Source organism: Eulemur rufifrons, chromosome 7 (genome assembly GCF_041146395.1).
Source record: "Eulemur rufifrons isolate Redbay chromosome 7, OSU_ERuf_1, whole genome shotgun sequence".
NCBI classification, from domain to species: domain Eukaryota; kingdom Metazoa; phylum Chordata; class Mammalia; order Primates; family Lemuridae; genus Eulemur; species Eulemur rufifrons.
In genome coordinates this window covers 150,183,021-150,209,808 of record NC_090989.1, presented here as the reverse complement: position 1 = coordinate 150,209,808, position 26,788 = coordinate 150,183,021, and the positions used below count along the sequence as shown (strand labels likewise).

Sequence of the window (26,788 nt, the reverse complement as noted above, 5' to 3'; positions counted from 1 at the left end):
TCCTGATGAGGCAGCTGGGGCCCAGTGTTAATGCCACACTCTCCCAACTGGGGGTGAGGAGGGGGGCATTCTGTGCACCCCATACAAGAAAGTTCTCTGAGACTAACAGTAACAAGATGTTTTACTAAAAGAAGTCTTTTCCCCCAGGTGATATATGGATGGCCATGACTCATAGAGTAAAGGCCTGTTCCTGGATCTGCTGCAAGCCAATCCTTCCTCGTCACTTTTAGACAGTCTCACTGCAGATCAAGAATTTCAGGCCGGGCGCGGTGGCTCAAGCCTATAATCCTAGCACTCCGGGAGGCCAAGACAGGAGGATCGCTTGAGGTCAGGAGGTCGAGACCAGCCTGAGCAAGAGCGAGACTCCGTCTCTACTAAAAATAGAAATAAATTAGCTGGACAACTAAAAACAAAAAAAATTAGCCAGTCATGATGGTACACGCCTGTTGTCCTAGCTACTCAGGAGGCCGAGGCAGGAGGATCCTTTGAGCCCAGGAGTTTGAGGTTGCTGTGAGCTAGGCTGACGCCACTGCACTCTAGCCCGGGCAACAGAGCGAGACTGTCTCAAAAAAAAGAATTTCAGTTGTTTGCTTAGGGCCACAGTTAATTAAAAAGAAAAAAAGATTTTTTTTTTCTTGGTCTTTTGGAAGGTCAAATCACGCTAAGGAAAATAGATTTCCCCCCTTCCCTATGTCTTTAATCAGAAATATGAACAGAATTTATAAAATTCAGTGGCAGCATGGATTCTGTCTAAAAAGGTCAACGTTTTCGTTTCATAGAGCTGTCATCCCGAAAGGGTGGCAGGTGAGAATGAGAGTTAACTGGGTCTTCCTTCCTCTCAGCCACAGGGCTGGGTTTTAGTGCTTATCTGGAGTCTAATGAACAAGCATAAAGCAAACAGTTTGTTTAGGAAACTGCAGAACAAGCCAGGGCAATGTGCATTCATGCATTCATTCTCCTTAAGGTGACAGAGGGAGTGGCTTCAGCAGAGCCTGCGGGAGCATGTTCTTGCCAAGATCACCCCTGCGATCATCGATGATCGAGCTGATAAGCCACAGCAGCGGTTCACAGGGGACCTGTGCCGAGGCAGCTGCACCAGACTGCAGAGGAGAGTGTCACAAGTGCCTTTTATCCTTCCCCTCCCCCACCCCAGGTATGGGTGCCCCCCTGGAAGCATCACTTGCATCCGGCAGTGTTAGTTAACATCAGTCCTTGGGGGGAAACAGCAAGCAAGAAAACAAAGTCAGTAATTCACAATATATCTGGCCTGTGTGGTCTGAGGAGGCATCAAAGCAGCCAAAGACGGCTTAAGAGATTCCACCTACTTCTTTTTCACGCAGCAAATGATGAGTCCGAGGGCAAACAGCAGGAAGGCTCCCCCTCCCACCACTGCGATGACAACAACAGTCAGGTCTGTGAGCGGAGACACAAGGAGACAGACGAGAAGATGGGGGTTAGTCCAATGATGAACACGTCGATGCCTGCGCCCCTCGTGCATGCACGCGGCTCCTCACGTCACGAGGCCTCCGTTTCCATTCCCCTCAGATCTGGGCTGCCAGTTCCAGGCCTAACCTTTCGGAGGATGTCAGCTTGCTCTTTTTCTCTGAGAGAAAGCCAGCTACCATGTATTACTAAGAAGCCTAACTTTGCTGAGACCACCATGCTGTGAGGAAGCCCAAGTCTCCACGTGGAGACTCCATGGGGAAAAACCCAACCCAGTCACAGTGAGAACCAAGGCCCCTGACACACTGAAACGGACTGGGAGACCTACCAGATCTACTCCCAAGGCCACTGCTGGCCTATGCTGGGTACACTGCACCAATCACCCCAGCCTGTCTTAGAGAAGAGCAGAGTGGAGGAGTGCAGGAGAAAGCGGGGAGTCAAAAGTCAGGAGTGAAGGAGTGAAGGAGTGAAGGAGAGGGTTGTTCCACTTGTGCTGTCCTTTTCCTACAGTTGCACAAAGGAAACAGACAAATTGGAGAGGCAACCTTGCACCAAAATGGATTTAGAATTTTTGGCTTGTTCACCAAGAAAACAAAAGGTGAGGTCCAAAGAAAATAGGAATGGAAATAAATAACAGAAAATGAGTGTAAGAGAGGAAGAAAACCCAGGAGGTAACCTGAGAGTGTGGAGAGCTTTTGGCTCCTACCAACTCTTTGCTGCTAACCAGTTGTGTGGCCAGAAAGGGAAAGGGAAAGAGACAGCTTCCACGGTCCCCTCGGGCTCTGACACTCTGTCATGCTCCGTGGCCATCACCAAATAAAGGGGAGACTTGGCTCCGCCACAGACGTCTTTCCTTGCCGGAAACCCTTCTGCAGATCCTGCAGCTTCAAGGAATAAAGCCAAACTCCTCGCCCTGGCTCTGAGGCCTGCCACTGAGGGCATTTCATGATTCCAATATTTCATTGGGACTAAATAAAAAAATACCAGCACCATGTATCTCTGTCACACCTTCTAGGTTGTCACATTTTGATCCCCAATACTGAACCGCTATGATACGTTAATGAGGTAGGTATTATCATCTACTCTCTACAGATGAGGAAGCGCATAGGAGTGGAGAGACTTCCTCTATGGAAGAGAGAGATTAATGGTAGAGGACGATGGCAGATTGACTAAAAAAGTCTAGACTGGCCCAAGGGATGCAGTGGAAGGAATGGTGTGTAAGTTCCTAACCTAAGCATCAAAGGACCTTACATGCTTCCCCCAGTCTCTTCGTGGACCTCTGTCACCAAGACAGGCCCAGGCTGGAGGAGTAGAGGCCACATGGGGGAGAGCCAAGTCAGCCCAGGTGTCTCTGATGATCTTGGCTGGGCCCCAGACATGTGAGAGCCCCCAGCCAGGATCAGCAAAATCCTCTAGCCAACCTGCAGGTACATATGTGAGTGAGCCCTGATAAGCCCAGCTCAGCCCAGAATCATCCAGCCAACATGAGAGCAATGACAGATGGCTGCTTTTAAGCCACTACGTTCTGGGGGTGGTTTGTTATGTAGCATTATCGATGCAATAGCTGACTGCTACATGGACAGCCAGGACTCAATCTGTGTCTTCTAACTTGCCTCCCAGAGTTGCTCCTTATCCCTTCACTGACAATTTTCTGTCTCCCCTGAAGGTCCTTACCTGCAGTCCTTGGGGTAAGCGTCACCCAGAAGAGCAGGTCTAGCTGCTTGCCGCTTGCGGGGCTACAGTTAGAGATGTTGACCCAAAAGCTGTGATGGTGGAAGCTTGGCTTGGGGAGCACCTCCTCCTCCAGGCTGAAGATCTCCTCCACCCGGGTGCGCTGCTCCTGGATGATCATGAACGCACGCCCCGTCTGGCACACCACGCTGGTCCGCTCCTTGGAGAAGGTCAGGCAGGCCACCTGGTCTGGGGGCACGCTGATGTTCCAGGACACCGAGGTGAGGGATGGCAGGCCCCGGTCCCAGTTAGGGGTCCTCAGGTAGACCTTGCTTTTTGTGTCTGGGGTCACTGTGAAAATGCTTTCCTCTGCAAGAAACGGGAAGGGGATCCAGAGAGACGTTGTTTCACTCGGTTGCAATGGAGGGAAAAAGGAGTGGGGTAGGAGACCACATTGAACTGTCTGGACCAGTGCTGCCCAACAGACTTTCTACTATGATGGAAATGTTCTAGATCTGTACTGTCCAAGAGGGTAGCCACTAGCCACAGGAGTTTGTTGGGCACTTGAAATGTGCCCAGTATAACTGAGGACCTGCATTTCAAATTTGTTTCCTATTGCTTACAATTTAAATAGCTACAAGTGGCTAGTGTTACTTTATTGTCAGTGCAGGCTTAGTCTCAGTCAGATTAGGTGCTCAGGTCTTTTGCAAAAAACAAAACAAACAAGCAAACAAAAACCAAGCCAGTTTGCCAAACCAGTGGTTATCTCAGCCCCCTTTCAGAAATGCTGTCAACATAGCTAACGTTCACCTGTTGCCCTTCTCCGTGGTGGGATGGTACATACTGATTTCTGCTTTGGAGATTAAAGAAAACTCCAGATTCTGAGAAAAAATTCTCGAATTGCAAAGCTAAGAGAGCCCCTGACATGTCAACTAATCTATTCCTTACCATTGGGAGAGAGAAAACACTAACATTCCACGCTGATGAGAATGTCTCATCTACCAAGACTCCTCAGGAGTTTGTCTGGTAACCTTGGAGATAGCAGGGCCTCCTGGACTGACTCCCTCCCACTCACACCTCTGAGAACAAAGGTATGAAGTAAACATCAAACAAAGGTCTTGTTCAATTTTAAAACGGCCTCTAATTTAATGGAGATGTTCTCTGGGCAACTTCTAATGGTGGCAATGGCTTTTAAAATCAACCATGTAGAGTTCACCATTGTGAGCCATTTAGACCTCATTTGGAACACGGAGACACACAGTGGCCTTCTAGAAGGGCCTGCTCTGCCAAGCTGTGGGGAATAGGACCCCCGGCTCCCTCCCACTGTACCCCCTCTGGCTTTCTGCACTGCATTCTGAATTGTAAACGCAGACTCATAAAACCGTCTGCCTGAGGACTTTTTATGTTACAACCTTAAAAACCCAGGACTGGGGAATATTTGGCTATTTCTCATTTCTGCCATGTCGGCTTCCAAAAAAGACTCAAACCTGATTATTTGTTCCACTGTCTCCCAACCGTTACCTGCCACTGTCAGAAACATTTTTCTTACTGCTAACCTCTGGAATTTTCCACACTAGGTTGATGGTACAGTCAGGATGAAAAGACTCGTCATCTTTCAAATGTCTTGTGCGAGACCAGCCCACTGAGCTATACCTTCTCTCCAGATTGACAACTTAAGTACGGTGATCACAAAACCAAAGCAAAATGAACGCCCAAACAAACAAGGCTAAGGGGACGAGGAGGTGGGGAGAGAGAGTGAAAGACCCCTTACCTTTGAAATATGGTATAAAGGACATGGTCAGGCCCTGCCTGGAGACCTCCTGTCGGAAGTTGGGGGCAAAGGTGCGAAGGGTCACCGAGATGTTCTGCTTCACCTGGATCTGCTCGATAGAGCCTCCGGGGCAGAAGGAGCCGAAGTACAGGTCCTGGCTGGGGACGGCGCTGGCCACGAGGTAGCTGAAGCTGGTGTTGCAGGGCCGCTCGTGAGTGTGCTGCTGCAGCTTCTGCGCTGGCACCAGCACCAGACTGAGCCTGTCCTTGGGCACCAGCAGCTTCCAGGAGAAGTCATGCAGCTGCACGGGCAGCTGGAGGATGTCGCCAGGCACCTGGAGTGCGTAGGACTTCCTGTGGCAGTACCAGGGGTCCCTGCAGCCTGTAAGGGAGGGGCTCGTGGTAGCTAAGTGCAGGAGACCAGCAGGATGCCCGGCCCAGCGCATCCAAGCCGGGCGTCTGCAAGCTGCCCGCCTCTCCTCTGGTCTCCCTCTCCCACCCTCCCCTCCACGTCTGCTCCTCTGAGCCTTGTCTAACCTTCCCTCCTGCTCGCTCACATTTTCACTGTCTATGAAGCTACCTAGCAGATGAACTTCTGGGGAGTACTTAGGGTTGAAGTTTTCTCTCCTTTTTTGCTCAAGTTCCTTCCTCTGTGAGTCTGTATCTTGGATGCTAAGTGTCACAGGGGGCAGGGCACAGGTTTCGCTCTGCCCAGACGTGTTGCCCAGTGTCCCCATGTGTGGGGAGGCAGTTCTGTGCAGTGGTCAGAGCTGCGAATGGTTTTGGGGTGATCCCAGCCCTCCTTCTGGCTCTGCCACTTCCTGACGGGTGACCTCAGGTAGGCTGCTTTGCCTCTGGTGGCCTCAGCTCCTGCATTTGCAGAGCCTCTGGGAGCACCATGTCAGAGACCACAGTGGCCCAGCGGGGAGGTGACTGTTGGCTTTGTGCCTTCCATTCATCAAACACTTTTAAAGTGATTAACACCTGTCCAGCACTGCTAGGGGCTAAGTGGATAAAAAAACCAAACAAGCCAAAGTTCTTGATCTCAAGGCTCCCAGCCTCTGTAAGGGAAGAGTGGAGGGCAGTGAGTGTGGAACGGGGGTGTGGGCGTGGGAGGGGGTGGGGAAGGCTGAGCCAAGGACATTGGGTGGCACGATGCACTTCTGAGGGACACACGTTCCACCTAAGGCTGGTCCTAAAGGGGGCGCACCAGCACTTGGGCTGTTTGCCACTGTCTGCCTTGCTCACAGGCACCGGGTGGTTGGCACTTTGGGTCACAGCAAAGTGCCAAGACAAGGCAGGGAGGGAAGAGTTGCCCACAGCCCGGGACGAGCGCACTAATCAAGGGGCGTACTTATGGTGTTTTCCGCATTCATCCACAGGCGTGTCAGATCATCACAAAGGAAGGAAATCCTGTGTTTGGAGCCAGGCGTCAGGGTGAGGTTGGTGCTGCAGGTTCGAGACTCTAGACACACAAAGCAGCCGGGGACAAACCTGCGGCCGTGTTTGACAGGCCGTGGCTCGATGGTGAGCGACATGGCTCGCTCGTTACTCAAGTCAACCACGTAGACTTTATCTGAAACCACAAACAGAAAACAGGCGTGAAGCGCGGCTCGGCAGCAACCAGGTGAAAAGGCAACAATTAGTAGAAAACCTCTCCTGAGGAAGAAAATGGCACATTATGGTATCAGGGCTGGGGAATGTTGGGCACATGTTTTATTATTAAGGCAACATTATAATACCTTCAAAAGAAAGTTAAAAGGAAAAATAATGGACTTCACTACAATAAAAACAAAGAGAATATCATTATACGTGTGGAATAAACATAAATTATAAAAGCAAAAAAAAGATTAAGATATCTGACTGGCAACAGGCACCATAAATAACATTAAAGGACATTGGGAGAATGATCAAGCAGTTCACAGAAAAGGAGGTATCAACGTCCAAATATTCAAAATACGAAAAGTTCCTGACATCACTTTTAATCAGAGAAAAGCAAATTAAAACAAAATGTTACTGTTTCCCCTACTCAAGATGGCAGGAAACGTAAACAGCTGGTGATAGCTAGGTGCGCGGGGGGGGGGGCCTGCGGGAAACAGGCACCCCCCCACGTGGCTGGCAGGAGCCCCGCCCCTGTCACAGGAAGCAGGAGTCAGTATCAGAATGAAACTCTGCCCCCTGGGAACCCGGCAGTGTGAGCTGGCCACGGGTGCCCACGTGTCACTGCAGTACTGTGATTGTGGAAAACTAGAAACCACCTGACGCTGGAACAGATAAATAAACTGTGGGACATTCGTGAACGGAATCTCATGCAGCTGTGAAAAAGAATGAGGGCGATCTAAATACACTCATCTGAAAACCTCCTGGGTGTGGCATTGAGCAAGACAGCAAACCGCAGACAGTATGTACAGCATGATACCATGCAGATGGTAGAATCTCTGCGAAACAGAACGGCTATTTACATGTATGTACTGATGCAGATCAAGAGCAAAAAGATTTGGAGAGAAATACAATAAATGAACGATCGTGGTTACCCCAGGAGAGCGGCCTGCAGGTAGAGACAGTGCAGGAGGGCAAGGAGGATATTAGCTCTGTCTGTAATATTTGAATTTAACAAAGTATGTACCTATTGCTTGTATCATTTGGAAAAACTGCCCGACTGATGGCCCCACATCAGAGCTCACCTCCATTGTTTCCTCCAGGCCCCTTCCCCGCCCACCCCGGCTGCGCCACGAGCCCTCTGTCTCTGCAGGCCCTGCTCCCTTTCACCCAGGCCCAGGCACGCGCTGCCGTGGTCTCCCCTCGCTCTGCTGTAATCTGTGTGTTACCAAAGCCACGCACGCACATCCTTCAAAGTAGGGCTTCCACCCTCGGCACAGCTGCCACCCTGGGTGGGACAATTCTCTGCTGTGGGGCTGTCCCGTGCCCTGTAGGATGCTCAGCAGCAACCCGGGCCTCTGCCCACTAGATGCCACCAGCAAACTCCCCCCTTGATTTGATTGTGACAACCAAAAATGCCTCCAGCATTATCAAATGTCCCCTGGGAGTGGGAGGCAAAATTGCTCCTGGTTGAGAACCACTGCTTTAAAGAATCAAATGGTTTTAGAAGGTTTATTATGAAAATGAAACTCCCTCCCCATCTTTCCACCACTCCCTAGAACAACAACTTTCAACTCTTTCAGCAGGTTCTTTTAAAATTTATCTCCATGTCACTCAGTCACATGCTCCTGTTACTGTTCCTTGATCTTTCAGTTCCAGGCACCATCTACGGGCTTCCCACCAGGGAGGATGTGGATTTCCCTCTCCTTCGCACCGCACGGCACAGGCCCACCCAACACCCACACCACACACACGCCTGTTCCCATTCTCCCATCTTCCCAGTAGTCAGCATCGCATTTTCAGCTAGATCATTATTCTGTGTTTGCATTAACATGACTGTGTAAACACAATACGAACATGGTGTTTATACAGGCATACTATATAGCATGTTATAATTACTTTTCCTTTCCTGTACATTTTGTGTTCCCTGGAGTTAATTATTACCATTTTTATCATTTCCTTAGTTTCTGTATACTTACCAGTAATGTGAGACTCAAACTCTCTCCCACTCGTATAAATCTCCTTTCAATACGTTGGAGAACATTAGGTATTTCAACTTCATCTTTCTGAAGAGATCTCTCTGGAGCCTTGTTAACTGCGCTAACTTAGAGGGGTTGCTCTTGATGCCTGGCGTGGTCTGGACAGTATAGTCCCCTGTACTGTCATCCTGGAATTCCCTTTGCCTTGTTCTTGGATGAGACTCTGGGCTTCCTGGATCCCACATCTTTCTCTTTACTGAGTTTTAATTTCTTTTTAGGTGGATTATAGCCCTCAGAAGCTTCTTGGGAAAGGATGTATGGAGGCCAATTTTTTGAGAACTTGAAGGCCTAAAAATGCCTTTATCCTACCTTCACACTTAATTAGTAGTTTGGCTTGGTATAGAATTCTAAGTTGGAATGAACATTCCTTTAGAATTTTTAAAGTCTTGCTCCATTGTTTTATAACATCCAGTGTTGCTGACAATTTGTTTATTGTCATTTGGTTTCTTATTCCTCTGTATAAAGCTTTTTCCCCTCCTCCCTGGAAGCTTTAGGATCTCCGTGTCCCTGACATTCTGAAAGCTCACATTGGCGTGCCTGGCGTGGGCCTGTTTATGCCCACTGTGTTTGGTGGGGTCCCTTTCAATCAGTAACTCAAGCCCGTCAGTCCTGGCAAATATTCCTAAAATATTCTTTGATGATTCCTTCCCCTCTTATTTTTTCTGTTCTCTCTTTCTGGAACTCCTTTTATTTGGATTTTGGGCTTTCCTGACTGGTCCTCAAATTTTATCTTTCCTCTTACTTTCCATCTCTCTAGCTTTTCCTTCCCTCCATTTTCTGGGAGATTTCCTCTTTACCTTTCAGCCCTGTTGAGTTTTTCACTTCTATCATATTGTTAATCTCTAGAGCTCCTTTTGGTTCTCTGAGGGCTCCTTTCAGAAATTACAACCTGCTGGGAGTGTAGATTCCGGGTAACTTGAATCTGCTCCCAGGTTGTAGTCCTCAAACTTGGCTCAAATAGACTCTCTACTTATATTTACAAAAAAAAAAAAAAAAAAAAGAAAGAAAGAAAGAAAGAAAAGAAAAAAGAAATTACAACCTGCTCTTTTCACATGGATGTAGCACCTTTAATCGTTTACTTGAGGGTCTTAATGATCGCGGGTTTTGTTTTAGCTTTTGATACCTGCATAGTTTCTGTTTCCTTCTGTTCATTGGTTTTAGTCTTTGTCTTTTTTATTAGCCTCCTTCAGATGTCTGGGGATCTATTAATATATACTGCTTTTATTGAAAGTGAGGCACGAAAAGCTATTTGGAACAGCTCTGCTTGTTAACTGGGCTTCTCTGTAGGGTGATCTGGCCAGACTGCGTCCTGGGGAAGCCAGAACATCAGCATCTCTGGGTCTTTTCTCTTGGCTTGGCTGGACTCCCTCAGGGAAGAACCCTCCACCTACCAAATGGAGAGATCATGCACGAGGCTACCAGCGGAGGAAGAAGGAGGGGGCCTCATGGTCCGCACGGCCACTTTTACTCAACACCCCATGTTCAGCCTCCACCTTCAGTGTGACTGGGATCTTCGGTTCAGGGACTATCTCATCTTCTCCAGAGAAGAAACTTCTCTCTTCATTTGGCTGCAGGGAGAGCAGTCACTTTGTGGCTTGGTGTCAAGGAGGACCTGGGGCTCTAGTGGCTTCTCCCACTCTTAGCCCCACATTTGTCCCCAGTTCTGGAGGTGACTTGCTACCAATTCTTGAGTCTTTTCAGGATAAACCAGGTTTCTTCTTGTTTTTTTCCCCACTGTTCGCTAAGGATTCTGCACTTTCAGGTCTGCTAAAGCAGTCAGCACCCTACTTTATAAAACGTTACATTGTTTCCTTTCTACTTCTCTTTTGCCAAGTTTTATGCTAATAAAATTATTGAAAAATTATACTTTAAAAATGTTCTAAAAAAACCCATTACAGTGGGGTTTAAGAAGGGAGCAAAGCTATCTTTAATGGGAAGTCACGATTTTCCTATTACTTACTCATCGTCCCCACCAGAATGTGAGCTTCATGGACCTGCGTGACTTGTACACGGCAGACAGTCAATGGCTACAGGTTGTTAAGCCTCATGATGTCCTTGAGAGGGGTAACAAATGATCCCCAAATCTGAGAAGTCAGATGACAAAGGTTTATTTCCTGTTCACATCACATATCCATTGTGAGTTGGCCCCAGCTCTGGCCCATGTCTTCTTAATTCCAGATCCAGGCTGAAGGAGAAGCCTCTATCTGTGACACACCAGCCTTGTGACAGTTTGAAAAGGCGAGCCACATGATGAGCGCTGAAGCTCTGCTCAGAAGTGGCCCACCCCCTCTGCTCACGTGTCATTGGCCAAAGCAAATTCACATGGCCAGTGCTGCAGCCAGCGGCGTAGCAAGTCTGATGCTCCCTCAGGAGGAGTGGTGAATATTTTAGGATCAAAATGCAATCTAGCAAAGGAGGCATTATCACCCATTTTACAGACAGAGAAACTAAGGCTAGGAAGTGGTGAGACTGGGACTGAAGTCCACATCTTCCTGATTACAAAGCCTGTGCTTGTTCCAGGATGCTCACTGCCTCCTTGTACCTGTTGCCTCTTCTCTAGCCTGGTGGCTGCACAGAGGAGACAAAAAAGTGTGTGAGCCCTGGGACTGGCTTCACATAGCTCGCTTACGGATGACAGACCCACGGAAAAATTTACCAACTGCCATTTGGTTTCAAGATGACAGCGAAGTTGTCCTTGGATGAGCTTTAGAAGTGCACCAAATTTGGTCATGTTTGGTTTTAGTTCAACAACAATTCATCAAACACTTACGGAGGGCCTGTTTTTATGTCCAACACTGTGACCATACTCCAGCATTGGTATACAACAATAAATAGACCTTACGTCTGAGAAGTTCACAATTCAAATTTGTTTATTAAGGTAATACTGTTTTTTTAATCTTCATTTTATGAAATACAAATTTGAAGCTTAGAAAAGTTAAATAACTTGCCCAAGGCCACACAGCTAGCTAGTAGGTGGGACCCGAAGCAGTCCAACATCTGAACACACGCTCTTAACCTTTTGACACATCTCTTGATTTTTTTTGGACATATAATTTACACATAATAAAATGCACAGATCTTCAGTGCTCAGTGTGATGAGTTTTGGCAACTTTATATATCCATTGTATCTATTACCCAAAGCAAGATCTAGAACATTCCTATTATACCATAAGTTTCTTTGTGCCCTTTTCCACTCAATGCCCCTGACTTCCCATCACCCCCAAAGGCAACCACTTTCTGATTTCTGTCCCTGCAGATTTTGGCTATTCTGGAACTTCATATCATGGGACCACACAGTAGGTCATCTTCTGTCTCTGGCTCTTTTCTCTCAGCAAAATGTTTTTAGGACTCATCCATGTTGTTGTGGGTACCAGTCAGTTTTTCCGTCATCGCAGAGCAGCATTCCAGGAATGAACACACCACATTTATCCATTCTTCTGTCGGTGATTTAGGTTGTTTTCAGTCTTCTTACTTTTATGAATAAAACTGCTTTTAATATCCTTCCATAAGTCTTTGAGTGCATACAGAGTTTCCTTTCTCTTGGGTAAATCCCAGGTGGGTCATAGGTAGGGGCTATGGTTTGATGGTTTATCCCCCCCCAAACTCACGCTGAGACTTGGTCCTTGATGTGGCCATGCCGGCAAGTGGTGCTTGTAAGGGGTGATTAGGTTGCTACGATGGGTTAATCCCTTTCTTGTGAGACTGGGTTAGATCTCGCGCGAATGGAATAGTTCCCGCAAGAGCGGGTTGCTATGAAGTGAGGCTGCCTCTCGTGCTTGGTCTTTTTTGCACACGCCGGCTTCCCCTCCCGCTTCTCTGCCACGTTGTGCATCACGAGGCTCTCACCAGACGCCGGCACCATGCTTCTTGGACTCTGCGGCCACCAAAATCGTAAGCCAAATAAACTTCTTTTCTTTGTAAGTTACCCCGTCTCAAGTATTGTGTTAGGGCAACACTGAATGGACTAAGATAAGAAGGGTAAGTTCAACTTTATAAGAAACCGCCAGACAATTCTCCCGAGTGGTTTCACACCCGCAGCAGCAGTGTGGAAGAGCTCCGTTGTTCTACGTTCTCCCCATCATCTGATGCTGCCAGCCAGTCTTACTTTATCCATTCCGGTAGGTGTGAAATGGTATTGTGGTTTTACAGTTTATCTTTCTTTTGAAAGTTACTGTATAATAATCTGGTGGACTGTGGGTGTTATTGGGAAAACCAACCCTGATTCTGGGCTAAGACAGACCTCCCATTACAGGGACCGTCAAGAGGCCCCTGGCTCTCCGCAATGGCATACTTCATGCCACTTTCTATCTTGCATTTGCATTCCACTCATTAGTCATTTTACGTGCCTTCTTTTCACACTTCTTTTGGTTGGATCTCAAAATAACTTGAGGGGGAGACGCAGTAAATCTACCTGCTGCCCGAGGAGCGTTTTTGTATGTGGCTTCCACAGGCAAAGCAGGCTGGAAATGTGCAGTCCTCACCTCACACAGATGGGGTGTTTTAAATGTAAATATCACCTGTTAATATTCATAAATCTATGGAAAGACAAGACAGATTTTTACTCAGTGTCTTCTATGTGCTTTGACAAGCTGCTGTCTCCTACTGTCACAACAGGGAGGAGAGCAGGGGTGGCCATCACCATTGTACAGCTGAGAGGGGGAGACCACAAGGAGCTATAAACTAACCACGCAAGGTTGATCTGCCAATAAAGGGGCAGATCTGTGATTTGGACACAGTTTCCTGCCTTGAAAGAATCCATATTCTTTCTCCAAAACTGCAGATGCCTTCATGCAAAAAGCATTGGCACCTGAAGTTTAAAAAGAGCCCTCATCCTGGCCGGGTGCAGTGGCTCACACCTGTAATCCTAGTAGTCTGGGAGGCAAGGCAGGAGGATCGCTTAAGGTCAGGAGTTTGAGACCAGCCTGAGCAAGAGCGAGACCCCACTTCTACAAAAAATAAAAAATTAGCCGGGCATGGTGGCACTCGCCTATAGTCCCAGTTATTCAGGAGGCTGAGGCAGGAGGATCGCTTGAGACCAGGAGTTTGAGGTTCCAGTGAGCTATGACGACACCACTGCACTCTAGACTGGGCAACAAGTGAGACCCTGCCTCAAAAAAAAAAAAAAAAAAGAGCTTTTCTCCCTCCCTAATAAGAAAACTCCTCATTATTTGATAGTTATTGACATCATTTTAAAAGCTACCCTGGGGACCTTTGAAGAGATTAGGTTACTGACTGACATTTCATATAGGTCTCTAGTCATTTTTGTGGTATCTATAGAGATTTCTTACTTTAAAATGAAAACAGGCTCCAGGGAATAAACCAAAGCCGAAATACGGATCAACTCTGGAAGAACAAACTTAAGACTCACAGAGCACAAGTTATCCAACAAAAACCAAAAACAAAACAAAATCCCAAACCCAACAATTTGTTCAGGGTTCCAGGTGGCTTCTGGAGGTTATAAAAGTTGAAAAAGAATCAATGTAACTGCTTCCTGTAAATGCTGGGTAACCAGCATTTACCCAGTGGTTTATAGAAGCCCTGTGTAATACCCTGGCAACTCATACCCATCTACCTTATTTGAAGCATGATCACCTAGAAACCCACGGGTTTTGAAGACTTTTTGGCAGACAGAGTCAGGTAACATCTGCCTGCTGCCCATATTCAGAAATTGTTTTGCAGCCTGGGCCCCCAGTGCTCAGGTCCTGCTGTGGAAGACGAGGGGTCTGCGCTGGCTGCTGGTGCCTCCAGCGGCTCCCTCCACCCTTGCCAAGGCCCTGGCTTTCTCTGGTTGCATGACAGCCACCACCTTGGCTTGAGAGGGTCTCCTGGCTCTGCATCTGCTCTTGTTTCTGATGTCCTCCCCCTTGTCTGACCTCCCGAGCAGCCGCCCCCATGGGTGCCCCAATCCAGCCTGCCCGCCTTGGCCCTCCAGATGGGCTGAGTCCATGGGGTGCGCCTGGCTCTTGAGCCACTTTGGACAAGTTGCTGCTCTCTGTGATTCGTGCAACAAGGAGTTACACAGGGCTGGGAATGTGCCAGAAGCAGTGGTAGACATGGGAAGAGAAATAAGACAAGATTCCTGACCAGGAGGAGTTTAGTGAGACACAGACATGCTGATGGATGAACACAGCACGGTGTGTGAGGAATGCAAACCACCCTCACGTGTGCTCTCAGGGTGGTGGCTTTGGTCTGGGCAGGTGTTCCCCACTGCTGGGGACAAGGGAAGACCAAGTCAGGGCAAAGCCTGGGTTGGGCTCAGTGGGGGACCAGCCCCAGGAGGTGTTCCTCCTGCTCTCGCAGGAGAACTAAAAGCAGAGGCTCTGATCCGAGGGACTCTGTCACCTTTAAGCCCCTGTCCCCCAGCTTCCTTCTCACCTCCAGGCCTAGGCAAGTAGGACCAGCACGTAGAGCTCCTTCCTGTGGCACTGAGGGGCACACACCATCAGCTCAGATGGGGCCCCAGGCAGCCGAGGAGGGCAAGTCTCCCCTTGGTGTCCCTCCAGCCTGAGGTCCACTCCTCTGCCTCTAACCCCAGCGCACACCACTGTCTCTGGGGACAAGCCCTGTGTCCCTTTCAACCCTGTATCCCTTCCTTGACCTAGACCCTGCAGGATGACATTCACAGAGCGCTTACCACCTGCCAGGCACTGGGCCCCCTCATGTTGTCCTCACAACACCTCTAGGACGGCAGTCCTGTCACCTCCTTTTCACAGATGAGGAACTGAGTCACACAGAGGTTAAATGACTTGCCCGTGTCAGCACAGTCAAAAGGGGAACCGGGATTCAAACCCACGTAGGCCGGCTGCCCGTAACCACTCGGCAGGGCCACCTGCAAAGCAAGCTGCCCACAGAAATTTAGCAAAGGAAAGAGAATCAAGAATGGATCAGGCCGGGCGCGGTGGCTCACACCTGTAATCCTAGCACTCTGGGAGGCCAAGGTGGGCGGATCGTTTGAGCTCAGGAGTTCGAGACCAGCCTGAGCAAGAGCGAGACCCCATCTCTACTAAAAATAGAAAGAAATTATATGGACAGCTAAAAACATATATAGAAAAAATTAGCCGGGCATGGTGGTGCATGCCTGTAGTCCCAGCTACTCGGGAGGCTGAGACAGGAGGATCGCTTGAGCTCAGGAGTTTGAGGTTGCTGTGAGCTAGGCTGACGCCACAGCACTCACTCTAGCCTGGGCAACAGAGTGAGACTCTGTCTCAAAAAAAAAAAAAAAAAGAATGGATCAGACAAACGTGTGGGTGCATAGGACTGGCCTTCTTGGGATAGCCCTTGAAATTTAGGGTCCACATAGGGGTTCAAAGGATTAAGGTGCAGCTGCCTAGAAATCAGAGCCCTTGGGCAGTCCAGCCCAACTTAATTTTACCCCCAAAAAGATATTTCTGCCAGCCAAGTCCACTCACTCTAGAAAAAGTGCAAACCATGCTTACAGGCCGTGACACTGCTAAACACCTCTCAACTGCAGTCAATCACTCTTTACTTATCTCAAAACTAAACCCATACCCTTCTTGATGCTGGTTATAGCATGCTTAACAATTTGATTAGTTTTAAAAATCCACCAGAGGTTCTCAGCAGCACGTCCCCGTGACTGAGATGATAAACAAATCCCCTGTCCTCTAAAACCTAAGCCCACTCCATTTCCCAATCCTGTCATGGCTGTTTCCAACATTCTGATTATACAGTTGTGACAGGGCAATTATAAAACTGTCCCAGTGGGCCACACGTACACAAACACACATGCATATGTAAACATAAACACACACATATGTACATCCACAGGCATGCGCAGGGCGGCACCCGTGGGGCAATCCCACTTTTCAGATGTTTATCAGCCCTACAAAAATAAACAGCATGCCATTCCACACTCCCACTTAATTCTTCTGCCTGGCTCTGCCTGCTTCCCAGAAGTACATGATAGTAAGAACTAGAATAAGAAGCAGCTCTCTGGACAGAGCCTGTCTTCAGCATGCGTCAGCAATGTCCTGGTCCAAGACCCCTTGTCACGACTCACTCCTGCTCGGGCTCCAGTTCACAGATGAGCTGCAGGAACAGCCACTCTGAATTCATTTTGTACCTTTTATCTCAAAACCCACATTACTCCCCTTGGGGCCAGGACTAGGACGGGGCAGGCCAGGCACTCAGGGAGCAAAACGTGGGGAGGTGCCCACTCTCAGCGGCTGCCCTTGCACTTGCCCGCCCCCGAGAGTGGCACCTCCTTAAATTTTGCACCCTGGGCACTTCACCTCACCCCAGTCCTGGCCCTGATTCTCCTCGTCTGGCTAGACTCATGGCATCTCAGGAACGTTTATGGAATGATGTCCAGCCTCCTTCTCACCAACCTACCTGTGGTTCAGTATGGTCCAGAGCACAGGCCCTGGGTTCTGAGCTTGCTCTGCTCCTGACAAGCTGTGTGATGTTAGGCTAGTTCCATAGCCTCTCTGAACCTTCTGGTTTCTCATTAGTAAAGGAAGATAATTCCCACCTCCTTTGCAAGTTGCAAAAAGGATTAGCTGAGATTGTGTAGGTGATTTGCTTAGTGCAGGACTTAGCATGCAGAGTGTGTGCCCATGGTAGAAGGCACTGAGCCAATAAACAGTGTTAATTACTGTCATCACTGCTGATGGTGTCTTGACATTGCAGGGTCAAGACATAAGATCTGGAAAGTGACCTTTCAATGGTTTCATTAAAAACATCTTAGCAGCCTGAATGTGAGATCATGTTTGCTTCTTTCTTTCTTTCTTTTTTTTTTTTTTTTTTTTTTGAGATAGAGTCTTGCTCTATCGCCCTGGGTAGGGTACAGTGGCATCATCATAGCTCACAGCAACCTCAAACTCCTGGGCTCAAGTGATCCTCTTGCCTCTGCCTCCCAATTAGCTGGGACTATAGGTGCATGCCATATCACCCGGCTAATTGTTCTATTTTTAGTAGAGACAGGGTCTCGCTCTTGCTCGGATTGGTCTCGAACTCCTTACCTCAAGTGATCCTCCCACCTTGGCCTCCCAGAGTGCTAGGATTACAAGCGTGAGCACTGTGCCCAGCTAGTGTTTGCTTCTCATTGTGCCGAAATGGAACTACATGCCAGGTGTTCACCCACGAGCCTGCCTTACGGCCTAGCAACCCACTTCCTGAAACTTTTACAGGGTCCAGAGTCCAAGTGCTCCACAAGCTACAGACGAGAAATAGGAGGAGAACCTCACCCCAGGCAGATAACCCAGGAAACAAAGAAGGTGCTGTAGGCGGAGGGGAAAGGAAAGTGGGGCTCACTTACTGCTTTCATTTTGTGGATGTTGGACCAAAACTTGAAACTGCAGCCGGAGGATCCCTGGACTTTGGGCATCTTGGTCGCAGCCCTGCAGGGAGAGGTTGAAGTTCCCAGCCATGTTCCCAGGCTGCTTGTCCTCCAGCTTGAACACCTCTGGGTTGGTGGTGGAGCCCGGGATGTAGTACTCCACCCGCTCTTCCTTCCTCTCGCAGTTGGAGAGGTTGTAGTTGAGGAAGGAGACGCTGGCCCGCAGGTGTGGGGGCACCACAAACTGCCACGTCATGAGCTCGTCCTCAGGGAAGCCCTCTGGGTAGTTGGCGGACATCAGCGTGGCTGAGCCTTCACCCTCAAACACAGACTCGATGATGCACAGTCCTGTCGGGCGTGGGACCCAAACCGGGAAGAACAGGAGGCGGTTAGACCCTGTCCTGGTTGTCTGTGGCCAAGGGGAGGGGCTGCTAGGGAAACACGATCGTGGTTCTCAGGTCCCGAGCCCTGGGGTCTGGACATGGTATGTTTACACTCAGGGCAGAGACTGGGCGGGAAGATACATCAGTGCTATTCAAGTAAGCATTTAATAACCGACCCAGTGGGCAAAAAACAAACAAACAAAAAGAAGCCCTAATTTCCAGCGTCTGTCTACTTCCATGGTGGGTGTGAATACTGCCACTGCGGCTGACGTCCAGCTACCGACATGACTCAATGTGGAGTGGGGCAGTAGTACATTATACTGTATTTCCACCACACAGACACAGGAGGCACAAATGCCCCCGGAACACAGCTAAGAGTAAAATGTAGTAAAGTATTTCAGAAGTGATAAGTTTTGAGTATTTAGTACCCTTATTGCTAAAATAATTTATTTAACTGTAAGTTTACATAATTCTACTTTTTTTAATAATGGCTCTGTTTAACAGTGGCTCACAAAATTCCTGAAGATTTAATAGTCAGCTCCCATGGGCCGTGTGAGCGAGCTCTGCACATCACTGATACACTTATAGAAATGTGGGAGAGGCAGAAGACAGGGCAAAGAAGTTGGAAACGGAGCACTCAAGGCGGGTCTGCAGAACCAATCCCTTGCTATTTTTTGAAAACAAGCACCACATGCTAAAAGGACACAGTCAGCACTTTGTTTAATAGAGAGGAGGGGGTTCACGCTAGGAATGAGTGACCCAGATCACTTAAAGAAGAGAGGAATCTTCCTTTAAGCTCTTAGGTTGAATCATACAGAATTGCCGATATTTGTTTCTGGCCTAGGATGATCATGAACCTAATCAAACAGTGGGAGGGGAGTGCTCACGTTTGATAGACGAGCGGTTTGCAATGCTGAAGCCGGAGATGTTTCTGGGGTGGAACCACGGTAGGTGTAAGGCCATTTTGACCCCCTCTTGCATCTTGATGCGGGACACAGTGCCATTGCTGCAGAAGGTTCCGATCCTGACCACGGTGGCATCGATGCGGCCACTGATGGAGTGAGTGACTCCGTCCGGGCAGCTCTCGCCGGGCCCGATCTGCCTCAGGCGAGGAGCGGAGAACTGCAGCTCTAGACCAATGCTCTTGTGAGCTGTCACTTCCCAGATGAACGTTCTGTTGAGGGTGGGCAACACCGATGTTGAGGGCTGAAGCTGGACCTCCCCAAAAGGACACGGGCCTGACATGCAGTCTGAAACACAGTCACAAAAGCAATTTTGACCACAGAGACTACAAGGCCAGACACAGCTCCTCCGCAGCCGCCTGTAGCTGACTCCTCGGGGCTCTGGCTAGGTGGCTTTTACCAGGCAGGTGCACCCATGCCCCAGCTGTGGTGGGGGTGCCTTTGACCAGCAAACCCAAGAGGTTTTGCAGCCCCTCACTCCCAGGCCAAGGGGGAGGAGCAGTCTATAGCCAATAACCACCTCACGCAGGAGTAAAGACGCCTGGCCTGGCTTCAAGTGACGCGACCTGGGGACGCCATTGATGATCCGGAGCTCCCCGCAGGATCAGGCTGAGGCTAGACTTCAGCTGAAACCACATCTGTGCTTAGCTTCTTTCCCTGCTCTACCCTGCCTTCCTCACTTCTTCTGAGGGCACTCTCTTGATAAATGACTTAAAAATCTCTGTCCCAGGCACTGCTTCTAGGGCACCAGACCCAAGACACCTCCCGACCACTGTTTTCCAGATTAAGTTCTGGGAGTCCAGGTGCCAGGCCTCTGCCCAGGCCTTCCTGGAAGCCAGAGGGAGGCCATTTGCGACAGAGGCTGTGCTTTGGGATATCCTACTTCCCCTGTTCTGTGACAGTCAAGGTTGCACAATTTGTAGGGCACAGCGCCAAGATCCACCTTTTAAAACTGGTTTTCCCATCAACACACTCATCAACAGAGTGAGTACACTCTGAATGTACGACTCCCCGGATGGCCGGAACCCCGCGCGCCGCTCTCCTCCTGCCCCGTGGCTTTAATGCTGGTATTTTATTACCACTGCAGTTGAATTTTTTTTTTAAAGACTAATGACTAACGACATCCTTTAACGTATTTGTTTCCTATACCTTTTAAAACAAAGCAAGAAACATTACCATCAAGGAGGAAATAAGAGGAAAGCATGTGGAAGAAAAAAAAGAAAGCAGGCAATATAACATTAAGGTTTTTGTTATCTTGAGCACGGATAATCTGACCTGTGTGATGGACTCTGGCCTCCGTAACGATAATCTTCGAATCTTTACTACTGCTCTGTCGGGGTATTTGAAAGTGCTGTCCACTTGAAATGGACTTACGGGGGAATTTCAGGGAAGTCTCAGGCCTCTGAGGTCACCCGTGCAAAATCTCTCGTTTTTGCCAAGCGGTCCTGGAGTCCAGGTGACTTGAGCTGGTGCGTGTAATGCACACTGATCCCAGGACAAAAGCCCACGCTGTGTTTGGTCAACCTTTGTTCTTGCCAGTGCACTGTGCTGCCTAATCGATAAGCCATGGCTAGATAACATGGTGACTAATGTGACTCAAATTAGACTTTGCATGTTGGTAAAGATAGTACCTATTTTAGGAGCTCATGGAAACTTCATTGTTTATATCAAGCCACCTCTTTTCTTCAAAAGCTGTCCCCAAGTGTCTTTCCACCCACACCTCCAGTGTGCCCAGGGCAGCATGCACTGGATCCTGCTGGGTTCTGTACTCTAGCGGGGCCACGCAGCCCTATTCAGGCAGCGGCTCTCAGCTCTGTTTCTGTGCTAGACTGGCCTGGAGGTGGCCGGGCCACCCAAGGATTCTGATTTAATTTCATACCAAGAACTTGGAGTCAAAAAGCCCCATCTCCCAGGCTCAGCTCTATCACCAGCCACGTGACATTGCAAGAGCCAGGCTGTGAAAGCAATTGTTCATTTGTTGCTAAGAGCTTTGGTTTTTAGGATGGACACATAGGTAAGTGTAGTCAGAATGACTGGCATGCCTCCAAATCTTCTCCTGCACCCTGTCCAGGGCAAACATTTTAAACAATTAAAATCATTCCTATCCAGAGAAGGGAGAAGTGTCATTTTTGACGTGATTCACAACCCATTTTTTTTCAGCATATTTCTAATTTCATTAACTTCCATGGAACTATTTAAGAAGGCATGAGAACAGAGATGACAAACTTCATCTGAAGCTTTCAGAATCTTACTCAGGAAATGAGAGGCAGGCAGACCTCTGGACTTGATTCCAGTGTCTAGATTTATTCTTTAAAAAACTGATATTTTCATATCATTTTCAAAAGTTGCGAGCATGGGTTGTGACTACATAATAAACCAAGTGGGCACCCTAGGATTGAGAAACTGAATGCATTTAAATGCTTGACTTGTGAGGGGTCATTTGTTACCTTTTTCCTTCTACAAAACAGAAGTCACTATTGGTTCAACTGATTGTAAAAGTAATGCATGCTTGTAAAAGACAAAAGGACAGTACAGAGGATAGGAAGAAGAAAAGGAATGCCACTGTTCCCCTCCCCTATAGAAATAGTACAAAGTTAATATGTTGGTGTTTATCCCTCCAGACTGTGGGCTTTTTATGACTAGGTGTGTGAGTTTGTATGCATGTATGTGTGTGCATGTGTGCACATGTATTTAATAAAGTGGGATCAGACTATATGAACTATTGTCCTACTACTGTAAGCTGCCTTGTTTTTAATGGAACAAAACCATCTTGGGCATCTTTTCATGTCAAATACACAAACTTACCTCATTCTTTTAATAGCAACACACCACTCCATTGGATTCTTAAGTATATCAATATTCTCTTCAGCTCTGTAAAAGCTTCATTGAGATTTCAACTATAAGTGACTTAAACTGATAAATTAATATGGGGAAGAACTGACACTTTAAAAATACTAAATTCTTCCATCAAGGAACATGGCATATCTCTCTGTTTATTTCAGTCTTCTCTTTCATCTTTTGGCAAAATGTTATATTTTGCTTCACATACACTTTATGTATTTATTAAGATTATCCTCAAGTTGACTGATGAGGAGCAAAAAAAAGTTTAAAAAAGATTATCCCTAAATATGTAATTAGAAATTCTGAATAATGGGACTCCTAATGTTATTGCCTGTTTTATTGGTAATGGTTCCATGTCTGACTGTTAAATATTGTATTTGCTATTAGTTCTTGATGGATATATTTTACTGGATTAAGAAAACATCCTTCTATTCCTGGTTTACTAAGAGTTTTTTATTAAATACATTTAAAATCGTCTATTAAGATGATCATATGTGTTGATAGTTTTTTCTCCCTAACCTAATAATGCAAAGCATCACACTAACCTATTTGCCCATTTGTTTACGTATCGTCTATGGCCAGTTTCACTCTGTAACATCAGAGTTCAGTAGTTGTGACTGAGAACACCTGACCCACAGGTGTAAGGTATGTACTATCTGACCTTGTACAGAAAAAGTTTGCCAACCCTCCTCTAGAATGAAATTATCTGTCCTTGAAGTTTTATAGAATTCATGTATGAGGTCCTCTCTAACTGACCCAAACCCTGCTCTCTCCTCTCTTGGGCATTTTTCCCAATCTTCTCCTTGGTTATCTATTTATTCAGGTTTCCTACCTTTCCATGAGTCAGTCTGGCCCATTACATTTTTCTTGAAAATAATCCATATCCTCAAAATTTTCACATGTATTACCATAATGTTATATAGAGTTTCTTACAATTTTAGAAATAGTCTCTGTATATATCGTTGAATCAACTTTTATGGTGTTAACATATATATGTATATTTGAATTTTCTCTTTCTTTTTTCCATGAGACTAGTCAGAGATTTGTCTATTTAATTAATTTTTACAGAGAACCAGGTTTTGGCTTCAGTCATCAAACGTAGTTTTTAAATACTTTGATTTCTCCTTTTACTTATGAATTCCTTCCTCCTAAAGTGTGGCTTTGATTAGATCACAAATAGTGCTCTCATTATTGTTAATGAGTCTATTAATCCTTTTGGCATACTCACCTTAAAATGATTGGGAAATTATTAATATATTTTTTCCTGCCTGATTATGATTATTTCCTGTGTCAATCTCCCACCCAAAGCTCAAATTATGAATAATAATAATACCAAATATCTACAGTTTGTTGAATTCTCATGTATACATTTTCAATTCATTATTTTACTTCACCCTCATAACAACTCTGTTGTTTGGTGAGGAGACCCTTATTTTACAGACTAGAAAACTAAGGCTCAAAGCAGTTGAATAACTCATACGAAGTCATGTAACCTGATCACATGACCAGTCACCCAGGAGCTTGACGCCAAACCCAGCTCCATCTCTACCCAAAGCTGCTATTTTTTTATCATGCCTTGTGGACCCATTGCCCTACCCTTATCTCCTCAACTTTCCCATTCTTTTGTCTCCCAACTCCCTGGACTTTTGCTCCACGGCAGCCAGATGGCTTTAGCACATGAGACAGAGCATCACAGACCTGAAGATCTGCAGCTCTTGGGCCTCTGTGGTGCTCCATGAAGAGACCGTGTGGCAGAATGGTTAAGTGCAAAGACTGTAGAGCCAGCGTGCCTGGGTTCCTCCTCTGGTCTGCTACTTCCTAGCTGAGCCATCTCAGGCAAGTTCCTCTCTTTGCGAGCTTCTCATAGGGCTGTTCTGAAGATTAAACAAATCAACCCATGTAAGGCACTTAGAACTGCGACTGGCCACACCAGAGCTAAATGAAGAGGGTACAGAGTTTCAGAACAGATCTTACCTCTCTGGCATGAGACATTTGCTTAGCATGGGAAAGAGAGGCAAGGAGGTGCAGAGATATTTAGAAGACATTTGTCTGTATACATACATAATGAGCGCGATGTGCACTGTCTAGGGGATGGACACGTTTGAAGCTCTGACTCGGGGGTGGGATGGGGGGGCAAGGGCAATATATGTAACCTAAACTTTTGTACCCCCACAATATGCTGAAATAAGAATAAAAAAAAAAAGAAGACATTTGTCAAACAGCTCGTGAGTGCACACTTACCAATCTTCTTCTCGATCTCTATGACAAAGTGATTCTCTGGATTCTGGCAGCTGAAGGTAAAGACTTGTCTTTCTCCAGATTTGATGGACAACATGGGTACTTGTCTTTTAGAAATGACGATATAACAGGGTTTCATGGGCACAGTCAAGGTCCCCAGCTTTATGAGAACTGTAATGCCGCTTCCTCGTGGCAGAGCAATTTCAAAAGCTTCTGCAAGGAAGAAAAATGAAGTAAGCAGGATGATTTAGGTCTGCAAACAGCTGTGGTCCCCCCACAGATGGTTCAAAGAGGATGCCCTCTCTGTCACCTTTGTTCTTCCCTCCTGGTCTGAGAGGGGGATGGTGCAAATCAACAGTGCTGACTTTAGCAGTGGGAAAGAGCCAGGAAGCTGTGGCTGGGCACTAACATGTGTCTCTCGTTTGCATGATTAATTTTGCTAAAAGTTGAAAACACTGTACCACATCCTAGCTGTCCTGAGCTGTGTGCTTCTGGATACCCCATCTGAGCATTATTAAATAACAATCAGAGTAACCATCACACCTTTTCTCAGTCTGACTGTAGAACAAAGCCTACACACAGAAACCAGCCACCTGTAGAGAGACACATTTATCTGCAGAGAGCCACTGTCTCCTGCCCTGGACATTTTATATGCCCAGAACATACATACATACAGCAGTGGGGGCTGGGAATATAAAGACATTTGCAGAAATTGGATATAAACACACTGTGTCAAACTTGTAAAATTAGAGCAAAACATTGCTACTACCTTGGATTGGGGGCCAGCAAAAACATCTGAGCAAACGACACCAAGCAAGTGAGATGAGCGTTGGTCATTAAACAGAATGTGCACACACGTCAGGGTGGAGCCTGGTTCACAAACGAGCCCAATCTCCCTCCCGTTTGTTTCGCTTGATCCATTTTTAAGTGTTCTCAGACCAAGAAGGGACAGCCACTTTTCTCCTTAGTAGCCAATGCCTTTGCCCCAACTTGGGTCCAGACTGTGGATCTCTGGGCAGCCGATGGCCTGGGAGTGGTGGATGACAGGATGTTTGTTGGTAGCTGAGGGCCGTGGAGGAAACCCAGGGGCTCACAGAGACTCACGGGGCCAGAGTTGGCACTCCACTGCCCCGTGTTCTGGTGCGAAAAGCTCGTCAGTACCTGTTACAACACCTGTACGTGAGAGGTGACTGATAGGCAGTAAGCGAATGAAGACCAATCTAACCAGAGCTTTTCTTTGTTTTCCACCTATGCCTTTTCTCCTCTTTTTAAAAATTTATTTTTTTAAATCAACTTTATCGAGGTATAATTTACATACATTTAAAAGGACCCACTCATTTTGCGTTTTGACAAATGTATACACCCATGTGACCACCACAATCAAACTGTGAAAACATTTTCATCACTCTCAAAAGTCCCCTTGGCGTCCCCTTGCAGTCAACCTCCACTCCTAGTCCCAGAAAACGATCAGTTGGTTTTGCCTGATCTAGACCTTCCTATTAACGGAATCCTACAGCACATTCTCTTTTGCACACGGCTGCTTCTGCTCAGCGTGCTTGTGAGATTCACCCACGCTGTTTCCTGGATTGTAGATGCTTCGTTTCATTGCTGAGCTGTATTCTGTTCCATTGTCTGAATAGACCATGACTTATCAATGCACCTGCTGAATGACATCCGAGTCCTTTTCAGTTTTTGACCAGCCATGCACTTTAATTTTACCGGAACTGTTAGCCGGCATAAGGCTGGAGGCATTTCTCCTGCCACGGCAGTGAATGAGCAGCTGTATTCCCACGGCTCTGCAGCTGTGTGGGATCAAATGTTTGGATTTTGGTCACCCTCTTCTTGGGCTTCTCCCCCGCTCAGACACTCTGCCCTACCCCGCTGGCCAGCCACGCTTTATATAGCGTGGAAACTGATCCCCCAACCTGTGATATGAACTGCAAATATTTTCCCCAGTTTATCATTTGCCTTTTGACCTCACTTATTGTTTTTCCAGGTAAGAACCTTACCCTCTTTGGGCCTCTGTTTACAAATGAAGGGATTATTCCCTGCCAGCTCTGGGTCCACGATCAGTACCCGAGTAAGTATGAAGCAACTTTGTAACTGTAAGCATCCCAGCTACTGCCCAGCAGTGACACATCTCCCAGGGCACCAGGGCACCAGGGCACCATTATGGCCAGTTTTGTGACTTTGTTTTCGAGAGGGCTTAGGCTTTCATTTTTGGAGCAAAACTTCTTATCTCTCTGACCTCTGCTTGTACTCCTCTCCACCTGGGTCACTGTGCTCAGGCTGTCCTTGCCTTCTTTCTTGAACTTCATTTCCACCTCAGGGCCTTTGCATGCGCTGGTCCTGATTCCTAAAGTGCTCTTCCTCTGGAGAAGCCGGTTCCTGTCTATCATTCTCACCTCTGCTCAAAGGTCACATCCTCAGAATGGCCTTCCCTGACCAGCCCACCTAAAGTGCTCCTTCCACCGCACCCCAGTTACCCCATACCCTGCTTTATATCCACCCCTTCCCTGGTCTCTGGCTGAGAGTCCCACCTCCTGT

General features: G+C 47.3%; 1 protein-coding gene across 1 annotated transcript in view; it reads right to left on the bottom strand.

The window, feature by feature from the left end:
* The window catches only part of CDCP1 (CUB domain containing protein 1), a 57,223-nt gene that overhangs the window by 4,900 nt on the left and 25,535 nt on the right, over positions 1 to 26,788 (bottom strand). The window contains exons 2-8 of the mRNA XM_069475591.1: positions 24,245 to 24,454; positions 19,088 to 19,450; positions 17,797 to 18,165; positions 6,239 to 6,460; positions 4,886 to 5,266; positions 3,118 to 3,483; positions 1,326 to 1,413 (exon numbers count right to left, since the gene is read on the bottom strand). Coding sequence (XP_069331692.1) covers positions 1,326 to 1,413; positions 3,118 to 3,483; positions 4,886 to 5,266; positions 6,239 to 6,460; positions 17,797 to 18,165; positions 19,088 to 19,450; positions 24,245 to 24,454 — 1,999 coding nt within the window. The remainder of the gene's footprint in view (positions 1 to 1,325; positions 1,414 to 3,117; positions 3,484 to 4,885; positions 5,267 to 6,238; positions 6,461 to 17,796; positions 18,166 to 19,087; positions 19,451 to 24,244; positions 24,455 to 26,788) is intronic.